At 32.5% G+C, this 16,214-nt stretch overlaps 2 protein-coding genes across 2 annotated transcripts; both read left to right on the top strand.

Annotated features, from left to right (window-relative positions):
- Nucleotides 1-9,090: 9,090 nt before the first annotated feature.
- On the top strand, nt 9,091-12,159 carry LOC111295400 (phenylalanine ammonia-lyase-like). Its single transcript, XM_022888871.2, has 2 exons — nt 9,091-9,687; nt 10,282-12,159. The coding sequence occupies exons 1-2, from the start codon at nt 9,272-9,274 to the stop codon at nt 12,029-12,031; spliced, it is 2,166 nt and encodes a 721-aa protein (XP_022744606.1). The 5' UTR covers nt 9,091-9,271; the 3' UTR covers nt 12,032-12,159.
- Nucleotides 12,160-13,402: 1,243 nt separating this feature from the next.
- LOC111293941 (isocitrate dehydrogenase [NAD] catalytic subunit 5, mitochondrial) lies at nt 13,403-16,143 on the top strand. Its single transcript, XM_022887017.2, has 7 exons — nt 13,403-13,637; nt 13,960-14,280; nt 14,368-14,529; nt 14,620-14,694; nt 14,943-15,052; nt 15,125-15,197; nt 15,620-16,143. Exons 1-7 carry the CDS (start codon nt 13,464-13,466, stop codon nt 15,809-15,811), a joined length of 1,107 nt encoding a protein of 368 aa, XP_022742752.1. The 5' UTR covers nt 13,403-13,463; the 3' UTR covers nt 15,812-16,143.
- Nucleotides 16,144-16,214: the final 71 nt, after the last annotated feature.

Genomic DNA, 16,214 nt, shown 5'->3' with positions numbered 1-16,214 from the left:
ACCAAAACTTTAAATATCGATCTATGTCGATCGGGGCTATTTTGGGTGAAAAGAAGTTCGAATCTGGCAAGAGGGGTTGAGAAGAACGTTTTGGTGTTTTTTAGTATTTTTTGACTACCGATCGATGACCACCGACGGCTGTCGGAGCAACGATGACGGCGGTCGGACATCGACTGGCCGATCCCTTCTGTGCTTGGGCTGAGAGGGAAGAAAAAAGGTTTTTTTTTTCTAAGAGAAAGAGAAATGACCAAAAATTTTTTTTGAGACATTTTATATAAATTGCCAAAACCAAAACGACGTCATTTCAATAAAGACCCAAAATGATGCCATTTTAAGCACCCGGGATTCGTGCTTCAACCCGTCGACCCAACTCAGGGTCGCGCAACTGACCCAATGATCCACGTCTCCTTCAACTTCTGATCGATCCAACTGAATCGTCAAATAGAACCAGATCGGACCAAGTCACCGATCCAATAAGACCCTTGTTGACCAGACCGTTGACCAGTCCGATTCAGGTAAGAAAAATTTTTTTTTACTTTTTTTACAGGATCTCCTCCTTTCTTTTTTTAATCGATCATCGCTTCTTTTCTTGTAGGTAACAAGTTCTATTTATAGAGCTTTATGAGATTCAAATTTTAGATTTTTTGAGATTCAAATCCCAGATTTTTAACCTAAAATCCACGCTGTCAAGTTAGGCAGTGTGCCAGACGGCTGTCGGTGGTGATCGATCGTGATTTTGGACTTTTGGTAATGGTGTATTTAATGCCCAGATTTTTAACCTAAAATCCACGCTGTCAAGTTAGGCAGTGTGCCAGACGGCTGTCGGTGGTGATCGATCGTGATTTTGGACTTTTGGTAATGGTGTATTTAATGCACTCATAGCTGTCAAACTGAACTGGATAAGGAAAGAAGAAGAAGAAGAAAAAATAAAAAAATAAAAAAGAAAGAAAAAAATATAATAATAAAAAACTAAAATGGTGTTTACAGAATTTACCATAAAAAATTAGATGTAAGTGGAGAATATACGTCGAAAATAAGATTTTGTTGCAATATTAGTTTTAATTTTAAATTATGGCACCAAAATTAGGATAATAAGTTGAGTCAAACTATTTGTATGATTCTATCTTTGTTGGTTGTTTATAAATTAAAGGTTGATTTTTTTTAATTTATTATTGGTATAAATTTTAACTAGTGTTCAATTTTTATGAAAACTAATTAAAATTAAATTGATGCATATAAATAATTATTATTAAAATATGGTGTTTTATGGATTAATTGGTGGACAATAAACCAAATAATTGTTATTATCAGAAACATGGGCAATGTGACATGTGTTTTGCCTGCTGGGTGTATTATACTAGAAATGATTTTACAAAATAAAATTTTTTGTAAACAATCATAAAGTAAAAATCATAAATAGTCATCAAAGAGTTAATCAATGGTTACGCAAAAGCATTTTTGTTTTTTGCATACAGGATATTGATTAAAAGAAAAGGAATGTCATTAAAAATATTGAAGCATTTTTCAGTTACTAACATTTTGAAAGATGCTCATCAATGTTTAAAGGTATCAATACATGTATGTGTTTAATTACATTTTGCGATGGCATGGTGAACATTGGTACAGTTTGCCATATATTATGAAAATGAATTGAATGGAATGAAATTTTCTTTCTTATACATATAAGAAAAATATGGACTATAGAGATAGAATACTATCATTCAATTAACACATTATTTTTTAAAGACAATGAATATATTTTTGCTTCTTATACTCGAAAAAATAACCTTTTACAAGCTGTTAAAATGAAAAGTGAATAAGTTTTTGAAATTTTCAATAGTTTCATGACAATGACAAGGATGTGGCTAGTTATACACCATATTAAATATGATCTTAGATAATAATAGTGGTTTGTGAAAGCCACAGGCTTTGGAGTTAGCCAATTAATAATTTAACCAATGCAAATTCATCACAAGTTTTTTAATGAAATATGAGTAGAACTTATATTATAATTATTATTTATACTATTTTATGAAAATGATTCTTTGGATTCATGTTTCATAACTTGTGTTGATATGGTGATCTAGATATGAACATATTGATCACAAAATGATTGTGAAAAAATTTGAAATTGAAGTTAAATATACTATGTACTCTTATTATACATAGGCATATTGGTCATTTTAGTAAAATTTAAATTTATTATATATCTGAAAATGTTATGATTAATTAAAAATAGTAAATAATAAAGATATATAAGCCACATAATAGTAGAGAAATAAAGTTCTCATAAAATTTTGAAATAAGTTTAAAGGTTTCAATAGTCATGAATTTGGAATTGGTTATTGGGCAATTAATATATGCATTGGAAACTCATAATAACATTTGAGATAGTTGGTTTTTATTCAAAGCCATCACCATAAATGAGATAACTTCAATAGTCAAATATACATAATTTGTAGATATGATGTGGATTATTATGGTTGGCTTAGAATGGCTATAAGCCAAAATTGATACCACAATCTTGATCATACTGTGATAGTTTTTTGTTATGTATATAGTCTAATTCATTAATTGTACAAATAATTTATCATTAATAGTTTTATATAGTGAAATTTTTAAAGTATATTTATTTTGGAAGCTTTGAGTAATTCAAAGATCTTGTGAATATAAAAAATAGTAAAAGAAATGCTATTTGATTTGTTTGGATGATGGAAATGGTTTTGTCCATAGTAATAAGAATTATTAATAATGTCCATGATGGAATAGATTCATATTAATATTTATGAATTCACATAAAAAGTCTTAAAAAAAGATTATAGAAACATGGTTATATTTTAAATTTGTTTATTGATGTAAACTCTTATATTGAGTTAAAGTATAGTTTTGGAACATTTATAGAAATATTAAGATATTTGTCAGTTATCTTTCACTAAAAGTTGATTTGGAGGCTTTTTACTTAAAAAAAAAAAAAACCCCAACAAAATAGTGAAAAGATAAATGAAATGATAATTTGATTAAGTATATATGATATCTTGATAATTAATGAGACATTTTTTAATAAAAGAATGCATACTTGCACATGGTGGGGGTGATAAGAATAACAAAATAAAAATTACCATCATATTGTTGTAAGATTTTAGTATAATTTTATGAGCAAATTATACAAGCTAATAAGTTTAGACACTTATTAAAGTAAAATCATAAAATAGTTTTTAAAAATCTTAAAAGGACTAAAATTATTTGATTTATTCATTGAGTTTATCCAGTTGTACTAGAAGTATAATTGTATTAAAGATGTATAAAAGTATAGAAATAGAGTGGATGAAATTAATAAGTATAGAGTTGTAGCTACAATCAAAACTAACTATTTCTTAAAATAATAAGAATGAGGCAATAATATCTGACACATATAAATGATATGTAAAATGAAAAGTTTAGACATATTAGTTTAAAATGATTATATTAGAGATTAAATCTCAAGTGAGGGTAATTACCATAAAAAATATTGAATTCAAAAATATTTTGTTAGTGGTAATATAAGTAAAATTGATTTAAACCCTTACTATTAAACGCCAATAATGGAAACCCAACTTTAAATTAGTAACCTCTAATTATAAAGTTTAATCAGTAAAAATAAGTTATTGTTATGTATCTGTTAAGCATTAGTAAAATCTATTCAAATTTTAAAAACTAGTGTGATTCATTACATAGAGAGAATGAGTTTTATACTCCTAATAGAGTTATAAATCTCTAAAGCAATGAAAACATAATCGAAACCCTACATATATAAACATAAAAGTGGTGTTGCTTTAACAAAAAAAATTAAAATCTTTCTGGTAAATGTTTATAAATAGGATAAGTACATGGCTATAATAGTGCTAAAAACGGTTATAAACATCTAATAAAAGAACAAATAAGTATTATGTGTGTTATATCTTCAATTCTAATACTAGGAGTTGAGGTTTAATTGCGGACACCATCAACTTCGTTAGAATTTTAAGATATATACACTAATTGAAGGTTTAAATCAAGAGATACCTTATTGTATTCATAATATTTATTTGTGTGAAAGGTTAAAAATTAAATACCGACATTCCAAACTAGTGAGAGATTGTTGGTAGTTTACAATATGGTGCATCCCACATTGAATAAAAAAATTTAATTATTGATGAGTAAAGTTAATTTTTGTATTAATTTTATTCATATTTTAAATAATTATATTTGAATAAAAATAATTATTATATGACAAATGATCATAACTATTTAAATATAAATATATTATTATTCATAAAGGTAAGATTATATAAAAAATATTAACCATTTGAATAAAAATTTATATTTATTAATTTATTAGAAATAAATCTTTCAATATAATATTTTTACTATTTTTAATTAAAGAATTTGAGATTTTATTATATTCTAAAAGCATAATTATCTTTAAAAAAAATATTTTTACGTCTTAAAATCAAAATTTTTTTATATTATTATTTTTTTTTTTTTTATGTATTTTTTCTAACAAACTTCACTTTCAAAACTTCATATCGACATCTTTGCCCCAAGCTTTTAATTATTCACGGGTCCTCCCTCTTAATTTCAACTGTCCCGATTTCACTCTTCTCCTGATCCGTAACCCTACCTATATATTTGAGATATGAGTCTGAAACTGTGAGTGGTGACAAGTCAATTCCACCACTGTGTAATAATGTTTCTCAGTTCTAAATAAACATCAGACCTGTATGAATAAGATAATGAATTAAAAAAAAAAAAGCAAAAGAAATGCTCCTTAACTATTTGAATTATAATTAAGGTGATGAAAACATGTTTGATCGGATATCGGTAGTACCTCTATTCAATAAACGCAATAATTTCAATAATTAAGATTCAATTATGACCGACAATTTCAAGTTAAAAAAAAAAAAGCCTGATTAGGTTGACATTAAAACTATGATAAGAGGTTCATTATCCATTCCAGTTAAAGATATGGTTTTATATTTGGAGTCATAGATAAATGCTGGTTTCTCAGTTTTTAATTCTCCTAAACAACATTTGATGGGCAAAATTGGTGTGCTACATATATAAATATATATGCAAAACAAGCTACGACCATTTCAAACTTGTATCACATTTGTTAAGTAAAAAATGCTAGGTCAAAGATTCTCAAAAAAAGAAAATTAGAAATTTGCAGCTGTTCATCGTATCGACTGTTGCAACTTTATAATTGACCGTACATCTCAAATATGAGGACTTATGGAGATGAAGCAAATTAACTTAATTTGTAGCCATGGAAATGTTGTCATACAGTCTTAAATGAAGTAAACAACCCGTACAGATCGAACTTTGAAGTATGGATCAGGAGCTACCTAGCAGCTGGCACCTACGCCCAGGTCAGATGAACCGCAACTTCCAAACCTACCACTTTTTTTTTTTTTTCATGTAAGACAGCAACTTAGCAATTACCAGCTAGTTTTTCAGTCTTTGTCATGGGACATATATGGATCTTCTCATTTTATAAAATTAAATGGTCACTTACCACTTAGGCTAGAAACAGCAAAATTTGCATCTTGCTTACTAATAAGATTGCCAAATTATAGCATGTGCAACGTAGGTAAATTTGATTGTCTTGACATAAGAGTATATAAGTACTTTTGAATTTGAATCTTATTGGAGTTTTTATTTTTATTTTTATTTTCTGTTAATGCTACTCTTGAATGCATAATTTCTGTAAAATGTAATACATTTTGCTTTAACTCAAATTTTATGTTAAAAAAAATATTACACGTAAGTTTGCTCCAATTGAAATATTTAATGTCATAAACATGTCTACCTTGTTCAATGTGTTGATCATAAGTACATTTTGTTTCTTAAGTGAATCAATACTGAAATTGCTCTTATATATTTATGTAATATTACACGTAAAAAATATCATTTTCATTTTTTTTTTCTTTATCCTCAGCTGTTTGTAAGAGAAAATATGAAAATTTGCATTCAATCAATAAGGAATTATTTATTTTTATTCAAAAATTTCACGTTTTTATTTTATAAAAATTATTTCATAAATTTAAATTTAAATTTTTTATATCATATTCTTATATTTTTCAATGTGGGATTAACGGCGAAAACTAAAAAAATCTGTGGCGTTTTGATATCAGTTCTGTAGCCAAATTGGCGTGTGGAATGGGACTCCTTGCTCGAAGGCCAAAGGGGTAGGTGGGATGTGAGGTCTGCTATCAAACTTTTTCGCTATGGTTAATCATCAATTAATATGAGATGACAAAAGGAAAAAAAAATAAAAAAATATATATATATATATATGGGTTTTGCTTAAAAATGTAAAATTGAAGTGATGAGCTAATGGAAAAGTGAAGAGGAAAGAAAAATCAAAATATGAAACGAATAGATCAATGTATGATATTTTCTTTTAGCTGAGCTTCTTTCTTTTTACCTACCATTAAAGGTGGAAGATTGTTTCAAGCAAGAGTATTGTTAGCTCAACAAACAATGTTTGATCTAACCTTTTTGCTTATTTATTTCTATTTAATTTTGTTTCAAATTTGGCAACTTTAATTTATAAGCACAAATCCCTTTTCGATTCACACCAACTTGGCAAGAAAGTGGTTGGAAAAGTCTGCAAACGTTTTTTTTTATTAAATATTTGGTGATTTTGTATTCAACAAATATAACAATATTTATTTTTTATTTTTCTATAAAATTAATTCGGAAAAATTAAAATAGCTTGTTATATTAAGGAAATAATTTTAAAGATTAAAATGTATAGAAAATTTGGCTACAATTTGACTGGTTTAGCCAATTTAAGAGAATACTAAATTAAAATAAAATCATCACCATATGTATTTTCAACTTAATTTTTCCACAAATTTCAACATCTTGACTATTGAGCTGAAAACAGTACTTCAAAGAGAAAAACTTAAGAACAGTTGAAAAATATTAGTCACACGTGAATGTGTTGATGATTTAATGCTTAAACCTGACTGTGAGAGAAGATGACAAGGAAAAACTTACCAACCCACACCCAAAAAATAAAAATAAAAAAACAAAAAAATTTATAAAATTTATTAATTACTTGGATAAGATGATCATAAAATATTACCAATAATCACAGAAAAAAATTTTAAAAATGAAATATTATTGAAAATTAAAAAGGACCACAAAGGGGGTTGGTGACATATTTTGGGGGGACAAAAGCAAGTTGGTGAAGTTTGAAAAAAAATAAGCTCAAAAAAGGACACCTTTGTTGAAAAAAGTATACCACCAACCCCATATAACTGTTGGTGTCATCATATAAAAATATGATTAACCTCAATTTTCTTTTTCATACAAGGAGAGGTTATTTTTTATTTTATAAACTTTTTTTTCAAAATTAAAACTCAAGGTATTTATTTTGGAGTTTTAAAATTTTAACTGCTTAATTAAATTCTTCTCCTTTAAGACCAAAAAAGAAAAAGTATATATTAAGCTCATGATGACAATTAATTCATTAATTGATGCTTTAAAACTTACAACTTAAAAGTGTAAAAATTGTACCTTTATTTTTTTGAAATTTATTTTTTTTAAAGAGATAGATGAATTATTTAAGTTAAATTTTTATTTAAATTTAAATAACCAAGTAATAAAGCCTTAAAAAATGGGTTTTAGCTGCTAATTGAGAGGATAATTACATTTTGATTGAAAAACAGAGTATTATTGCATATTTCTAATAACTAATACCTTAGTGTTAAAGAATTTAATTTTGCATAATTTTAGAAAGAATGATTTTGGGTTAGATTTGTCTCATTCGACGAAAAAATTTTGAGTTTGAATTTTTTTGATAATTATTTATTGAAATTATTTTAAATATATAATTTATAATAATTTATTTTAAATTATTAAATATAATATATCTTATCTTAATTTAAAAAATTAAATAATTTATCAATTGAATTTTTTTTTCTTAAATGAACAAAAAAGTAAGGATTGGTCCACAGGACGGTAAATTTTGCCGTCTATTTTATATTAGCTGGGCTCAGTCTAGAACTAGGTTTTTTTTGCCCCTTACATATATATTATATATTATTATAATTACACCATCAGTACTTGAAATTGTATGTGGCTTGCAATAAGCTTAGATTGAACGGATCAAAATGTTACCCATAATTCAACCAAAAATGGAGTTTACCTAAGATTGCATTTGTTTTAAGAGAGGATAATTGAAAATAAACATGGGTTATGACACACATATATATATATATATATATGATTTTCGAGTGCTACATAATTTTCATTTTAAATTGTATAAATTGTATAGGATAAACAATTAAAAAAACGATAATTTACATTCAATTTATATTATTAATTATTATTTTTATAAATAATTTATAAATTTAATATAAATTATTATTAAAATTTATGGTATACACTGCTAATGGGATGTGTAACTTTCTCTCACCAAAATTTTTTAATATAAAAAATGCATAGTTAATATTATTAAAAGTTATTTTCCCAAAGAATTAAAGCAAATGTTGGTGAGCAACCGGCATTACAGTGGGCTAGCTGCAAAAGCATCAGCTGCCTAAGATGTTGGCGAAAAATTAATTTATCTATTCTATTTCTGTTATTTTTAAGATCCGAACAAATATGTAACCCATGAATATCAATGAGATGTAGTCAAAATTAATATAATTTTGCTGATTAAAGAAAAGGTCCTACCTAAAAGGAGTTGGTGTTACGTATATTTGGCATGGTTATTGGAATAATTTAAAGGACATAATGCAACGTGACCTACCCATTGTGGCGGTGGTGGGGTGGGCCGTGGAGGAGACTATAAGGTTTCAAACATGCATTGAAGCATTTCCTACTCATGTCTCACCAACCACATCCATTCCTCACCCGCCACCACCACTTTCACCGGTCAAATTTTTACCTTTCTTAAGTAGTCTTCTCGATGATCCAAGTTTATGCTTTCAACCCTTTGATCATTTCTTAATCAACGGCCCTTCTTCAATCTCAACCAACCCAAAAGCTCACCCACCAACTCGCTCACTAACCCCCCTCCCTTCTCTATTTAAGCCACCTTTCTTTCATTCTCTCCTCAGGAAGGAAACGAAAGGAAAACTCCCCTCAGCTGATCCCTCTCTTTCCTTCTTTCAATTAGAACAATAAAAAAAAACACACACACGCATATACGAACACACATTTGTGAATTAAGAATTTCAAATTCTTTTCTGGGTCATTCTTCATTTCGATCGATTCTTTTTCTCTTGTTTAATTTAAAATGGAGACGATCACTCAAAATGGTAACCAAAGCGGGTCTTTGGAGAGTTTTTGCACGACTGCTACTGCTACAAAGGGTGATGTCGTCGACCCTTTGAACTGGGGTGTTGCAGCTGAGTCACTCAAGGGAAGTCATTTGGATGAAGTGAAACGCATGGTGGCTGAGCATAGGAAGCCTTTGGTGAAGCTTGGTGGTGAGACCTTGACAATTTCTCAAGTTGCAGCCATTGCTACACGTGACTTGGGTGTCGAGGTTGAGCTTTCCGAGGATGCAAGGGCTGGCGTTAAGGCTAGTGCTGATTGGGTCATTGATGGCATGAACAAGGGCACTGACAGCTATGGTGTTACTACCGGTTTTGGTGCTACTTCTCAGCGAAGAACCAAGGAAGGAGCTGCCCTTCAAAAAGAGCTCATTAGGTAAGTCTTAAACTTTTTAAAACTACCGATTTAACAACAAACTGTAAACTGGAAATACGTCATGCAACTCTGGAAGTTGCATAACCGAGTTCAACCGTTCGATTTGACTCAGTTCTAAACTCGTAGCATTGTAGTAAGGCCACAGGACTAGTTTTCTGGGATCGAGTCAAAACTCAAAATCATTTAACTTCGTGGAAGTAGTCCAAAAGGGACCGCAGTTGAGTTGACTCGGCTGGTGAGCTGAATTACAACCGAGTTAAGTGTAATAAATAAAAAATTTTATAAAGTTAAAATAAACTATGAAAGGTCAAAAATATTTTCTAAATTAAAAAATAAAAACTATTACATGTCAAATAGTGGTTAGAATAATCATTTGGTTTTATTAAAAAGTTTCAAATGATCATGAACAGTCAAAGTGCCCCTACCAGAGGGCAATTCATGGCTATCATTCATGGTGAATAGGGAACTGGATAAAATTTGACCAAGACCACAGTCTGTTTCTTTTAGATTAGAAAGTTTTAGTCAAAACAGATCAATTAATTTAACTATAATTTTTCAAATCACAGTTATAATTAAATCTGTTTGTTGCTCCAGGTTCTTGAATGCTGGGATCTTTGGCAATGGAACTGAGTCATGCCACACGCTTCCTCACTCAACAACTAGAGCAGCTATGCTTGTTAGGATCAACACTCTTCTCCAGGGATACTCTGGCATCAGATTTGAGATTCTGGAGGCAATCACCAAGCTTCTCAACCACAACATCACCCCATGCTTGCCACTTCGTGGCACAATTACTGCATCTGGCGATCTTGTTCCTCTTTCCTACATTGCCGGATTGCTCACTGGCAGGCCTAATTCCAAGGCCGTTGGACCTAATGGAGAATCCCTTGATGCCCAGGAAGCCTTTCGTGTAGCTGGTATTGATTCTGGGTTCTTTGTGTTGCAGCCTAAGGAAGGCCTTGCTCTAGTCAATGGCACCGCAGTTGGTTCAGGCATGGCTTCAATGGTTCTTTTTGAAGCAAACATTCTAGCTGTTCTATCAGAAATTTTATCAGCAATTTTTGCTGAAGTCATGAATGGTAAACCTGAGTTCACCGACCATTTGACCCATAAATTGAAGCACCATCCAGGACAAATTGAGGCTGCAGCTATAATGGAACACATACTTGAGGGGAGCTCTTATGTTAAAGCAGCTAAGAAGTTGCATGAAATGGATCCCTTGCAGAAACCGAAACAAGATCGTTATGCTCTGAGGACTTCTCCACAATGGCTTGGTCCACAGATTGAAGTCATCAGAATGGCAACCAAATCAATTGAAAGAGAGATTAACTCTGTCAATGATAACCCTTTGATCGATGTTTCGCGGAACAAGGCGTTACATGGTGGCAACTTCCAGGGTACCCCAATTGGTGTCTCGATGGACAATGCTCGTTTGGCTATTGCAGCTATCGGGAAACTTATGTTTGCTCAATTATCTGAACTTGTTAATGATTTCTACAACAATGGTCTCCCGTCAAACCTCTCTGGTGGTAGGAACCCAAGTCTGGATTATGGTTTCAAGGGTGCTGAAATTGCAATGGCTTCCTATTGTTCTGAGCTCCAATACCTAGCTAATCCTGTCACTAACCATGTTCAGAGTGCTGAGCAGCATAACCAAGATGTGAACTCCTTGGGACTAATCTCTTCAAGAAAAACTGCAGAGGCTGTTGATATCTTGAAGCTTATGTCCTCTACATTCTTGGTGGCTCTTTGCCAGGCTATTGATTTGAGGCACTTGGAAGAGAATTTGAGGAACACAGTGAAAAGCACTGTGAGCCAGATAGCTAAGAAAATCCTCACTACCGGTGCCAATGGTGAACTTCATCCTTCAAGATTCTGTGAGAAGGATTTACTCAAAGCTGTGGATCGCGAATATGTTTTCGCTTATATTGATGACCCTTGCAGTGCTACCTATCCATTGATGCAAAAACTGAGGCAAGTACTTGTTGAGCATGCATTGACAAATGGTGAGAATGAGAAGAACGCAAGCACTTCAATCTTCCAAAAGATCGCAGCTTTTGAAGAAGAATTAAAGGCTCTCTTGCCAAAGGAGGTTGAACATGCAAGGGTGTCACTCGAGAATGGAAATGCAGTAATTCCTAACAAGATCAAGGAATGCAGATCTTATCCACTGTACAAATTCGTGAGGGAGGAGCTTGAAACAGGGCTGCTAACTGGAGAAAAGGTCAAGTCACCTGGTGAAGAGTTTGACAAGGTGTTCACAGCTATGTGCCAAGGGAAGATCATTGATCCAATGCTGGAATGTCTTAAGGAATGGAACGGTGCCCCTCTTCCAATCTGCTAGTTTGCTTTCATTTTTCATCTTTGAAATTTGTTATCCAATCTTTTTCTTTGTTTTTCACCTTTTTTGTTTCATTTTCCTTGTAAAAGAAGTTAATTATATGAATGCATATGTAAAATGTTTATTTCTCATTTCATATCTCTCTAAATATTTTCACTAAAATTAACCCTTAGCTTCATCCTTGAAATGTTGAGAAATGCTTGTAATAAGACCAACTAAATTTTTTTCATTTTCATTATCTTTCCCCCGTCCTTACTGCATTTTCCTAAGAGCCACATGGGGTTCCCTTCATATTTTCATTAAGGTACCCCCCACATATTTTTTATATTAGGTCCCAAAGGCGTCATGCTTGACAATTCTGAGCTACCAAAAATGCCAGAAAGGTGATAGGCTTGATCAATAATTCCAGTAAGTAATGACATGACATAGATTTCTACTGGAATGTTAAGCTATGTATGGGCCGCGGGTCCTTTGATCCGGGAAACTGGAAATCCTCAAGTCATTATTGACATTCATAAAATATAATATCCGAAGATTTTGATTTTAAAACAAAGACAGCTAATGTAAGCCCTACAGGCCAGAAGCTATAGGCCAGAAGCAGTGAAGCAGACCAAAGCACATTTGTTTTCCAAAGAAGAAAGTAGTGCATTTGCAGCTGGCAGATTTGCAGAGAGGAAAACAAAAACATAGACGAGCATTGATTTTCCTCATTTGCCCTTGTTCAGGGCTTCAGTTATTAACTGAAGCTGACATCAGCTACAACCGCACTCTGCCAATTTGCTCAAACCAAAACCAAAATGAGCTCAACATGGGTTTCAACTTTAAAGTTTGAAGAGCGAAGGATAGTTGATCGTTCCTTCTTGTTTCAATTCTGATTCAGGTAAGAAAACGTGGTCTGAGTCCAACTTAAATGACAAATTCCTGCTAGTCCAGCTCCGAAGCCACTTTGTACTCTCTTGTGGCAGATGAAGGATTATCTTACCAAAAGTAAGAAAAGCAATTGCTGCCTGCCTGCCAGCCTGCTAGGACCATTGGCAATTGGCACTGTTAACTTTGATACACAGGTTGCTCCCCAAATTGCAAGTTGCTTGAACTGAAATTTGGTGACTGAATCTGACTGATTTTCATTTTCTGTGGATTTATATGCTATATATTTAACTCTTGGCAACCGTGGTTTCATTTTACTCTGCTTGATAGCATTACTACGTTAGACCCAAAAGGTCAATAGTCCATTTGAAGCTCTTCAGAAGGACATTTGGCCCATTCGCATTTTCTTTGAATGGGCTTAAGATTGGCCATTTGAGCCTTAATGGGGTAGTGGGGATTATGTCATTGGTCAACTATAAAATGATAAACAACCAAAATTTTAATATTAGCTTTTAAATTTGGTTTTCATTCAGCACGACTGAAAAGTCGCGACCAGCCAACAGGATCAATGGCGACGCAGCTCCTGAGACGACGAGCCAGTCAGATCCTTTCCCGGGCCAACCCTAACCCTAGCTCGCCGCTTTCATTAGCCAGAGCTCTCTCTTCCGACAGCGCTCCCATCCGAGCCACTCTCTTCCCCGGTGACGGCATCGGCCCCGAGATCGCTGAGTCCGTCAAACAGGTTCCTCTTCTCTCCAAGTTTTCTCGTCTTATAATTTCCATTGCATCGAATTTTCTCTGGTAAAGTCTTGACTTTTAAATTCCTTTCTATTTGTATCAATGGAGTTGAATCTTATGCGTTAAAAAATTGAAAATTTTTGCTTTAAAAAGCTTTTGATTTAGGCACAAACTGTCAAAAAGTAGCTATTTTTTGTTTAAATAAGCTGTTCTTATAGAATTATAATTAGAAAATTATTTATATAAAAATCATCATCATCAAAACCCATTTTCTATTTACTTTTAGTGAAAATTTGGTGGAAACTGAGTAATTTTAAGTGATTCAGGTTTTTAAAGGAGCTGAAGTGCCGATTGAATGGGAAGAACATTATGTTGGGGACCAAATTGATCCAAGAACTCAGAGTTTTCTAACTTGGGAAAGTTTAGAATCAGTAAGAAGGAATGGGGTAGGCTTGAAAGGTCCAATGGCTACTCCTATTGGTAAAGGTCATCGGTCTTTGAACCTCACTCTAAGGAAAGAACTTAATCTGTATGCCAATGTCAGGCCATGTTATAGCCTCTCGGGATATAAGACTCGATATGATGATGTAAATCTTATCACTATTCGTGAAAACACAGAAGGGGAGTACAGTGGACTCGAACATCAAGTAAGTTTATTAATGGTTTATGGCAATTCGATAAATGGGGTCTTCACTGTAGATATGAGGAGGTAATGCTTTTGCTTTGGGTGCTAGGTGGTGAGAGGTGTGGTTGAAAGTCTCAAGATTATTACTCGTCAGGCAAGCTTGAGGGTGGCTGAATATGCTTTTCACTATGCTAAGACCCATGGAAGAGAGCGAGTTTCTGCAATTCATAAAGCCAATATAATGCAGAAGACGGATGGTCTTTTCCTTAAGGTCTGCCAATTCAAATTCCTAGTGTGCTGGTTCTTCATTAAATTTCTAGAGTTACTGTTTATTAAATTTGGTTTACTTTTCTTTTTCCAGTGTTGCCGTGAGGTTGCAGAGAAATACCCTGAGATAACATACAAGGAAGTAGTCATAGACAATTGCTGTATGATGGTATGACAGATATCCTCCTATAAGCGTTTATTACTTTTTTTTTCATACATTTTTTATGGAACGGGGAGAGGTCAGATTTTGAATCAGCTACTATAGGGGCTACCTTTCTGCCTATATTACTTTTAGCAAATTACATTTGGCTAATGATAAAAGGAGTTATTGTTTAGACATGCACAAAACTGCATTTCATTATTTATGGAAGTGAAAGATGATATCTAGAACTAATTAATTTTTTTTGCCACCTGCAGCTTGTGAAGAATCCTGCACTTTTTGATGTATTGGTGATGCCTAACCTTTATGGTGACATTATCAGTGACCTTTGTGCTGGATTGATTGGAGGCTTGGGCTTAACACCAAGGTAACCACACCTTCCTAATGATCAATTGTAATATACTTCTAGATGGTTTAAAATCATATAATTTTTTTGCAGTTGCAATATTGGTGAGGGAGGAATAGCGCTTGCTGAAGCTGTTCATGGTTCAGCACCTGATATTGCCGGAAAGGTTAGTCTTCGAATCTATCTTAGGACCTCTATTGAGTATCTGCCCTTCGTTTCTTTCTATAGAGCCATTCATTTCGCTTAGACAGGGAACACTTGTGAATATATATATATATATATATATATATATATATATGAAGGTATGTCCAGGGATTGTTAGTCATGCAATGCTTTAGTCGATACAAAGAAAATACTAATGGTTGAGGGTTTAGACTGGATGTCTCGTGATAGATCATGAAGATAGTCCTGAGGAATTGATGGTAGTATAGAGTATAAAAAACCCAAAATGTCATGTTTGCCTTTCATGATCATTTTTTTAATTGCCCCAGTTGAGTTCCTTTTTCTTCTCTTTTAACTACGTTTCTCAGAGTATAATTTCATTTCCCATGGCACCGGCTAATTATTTATATGGTTGACACTTTCTAGAATCTGGCAAATCCAACTGCTTTATTATTGAGTGCGGTCACAATGTTGCGCCACTTAAATCTCCATGACAAGGCTGATAGGATTCAGAATGCCATTCTCAACACAATTGCGGAGGGGAAATATCGAACTGCTGATCTTGGTGGCTCGTCAACAACAACTGATTTTACTAGGGCTATTTGCGATCATCTTTAAAGATAGTTTCTTTATAGCATTTCTAGTTTCGCTTTGGGTTTCTTTGCAATTTGTTTACCATGTTCTTCACCTCAGCCTAAATCTTTTCTTCTATTATTAGGAGGAATAAAATCACAATCACCTCGATGGCTCCGAACTTTCTACCTTAAGCCATGGAGAATACATGGCATCATTTAAATTTTTAAATTTATTAAACGTAGATTAGTCCACTTGTGTTCTGGCCAATGGCCATGCACTGCCTCAAGGCGAAGAAAACATGCTGCAATTAAGGTGGAACTGTTGTTATATATACCATTATTTATATCAATCAAATCAATATTAGCTGGATTGTACTTGCTGGCCGTGCTGTTTCCTTTTACCATTGCCTTCATAAAAGTTCTTTTGATTGGTTGATATATGGGAA

Source organism: Durio zibethinus, chromosome 14 (genome assembly GCF_047325235.1).
Source record: "Durio zibethinus cultivar Kanyao isolate XHJ-2024 chromosome 14, ASM4732523v1, whole genome shotgun sequence".
In the NCBI taxonomy this organism is placed as follows: Eukaryota; Viridiplantae; Streptophyta; class Magnoliopsida; order Malvales; family Malvaceae; genus Durio; species Durio zibethinus.
Note: the sequence above shows the minus strand (reverse complement) of the source record. Positions and strands in the feature narration are given on the sequence as shown.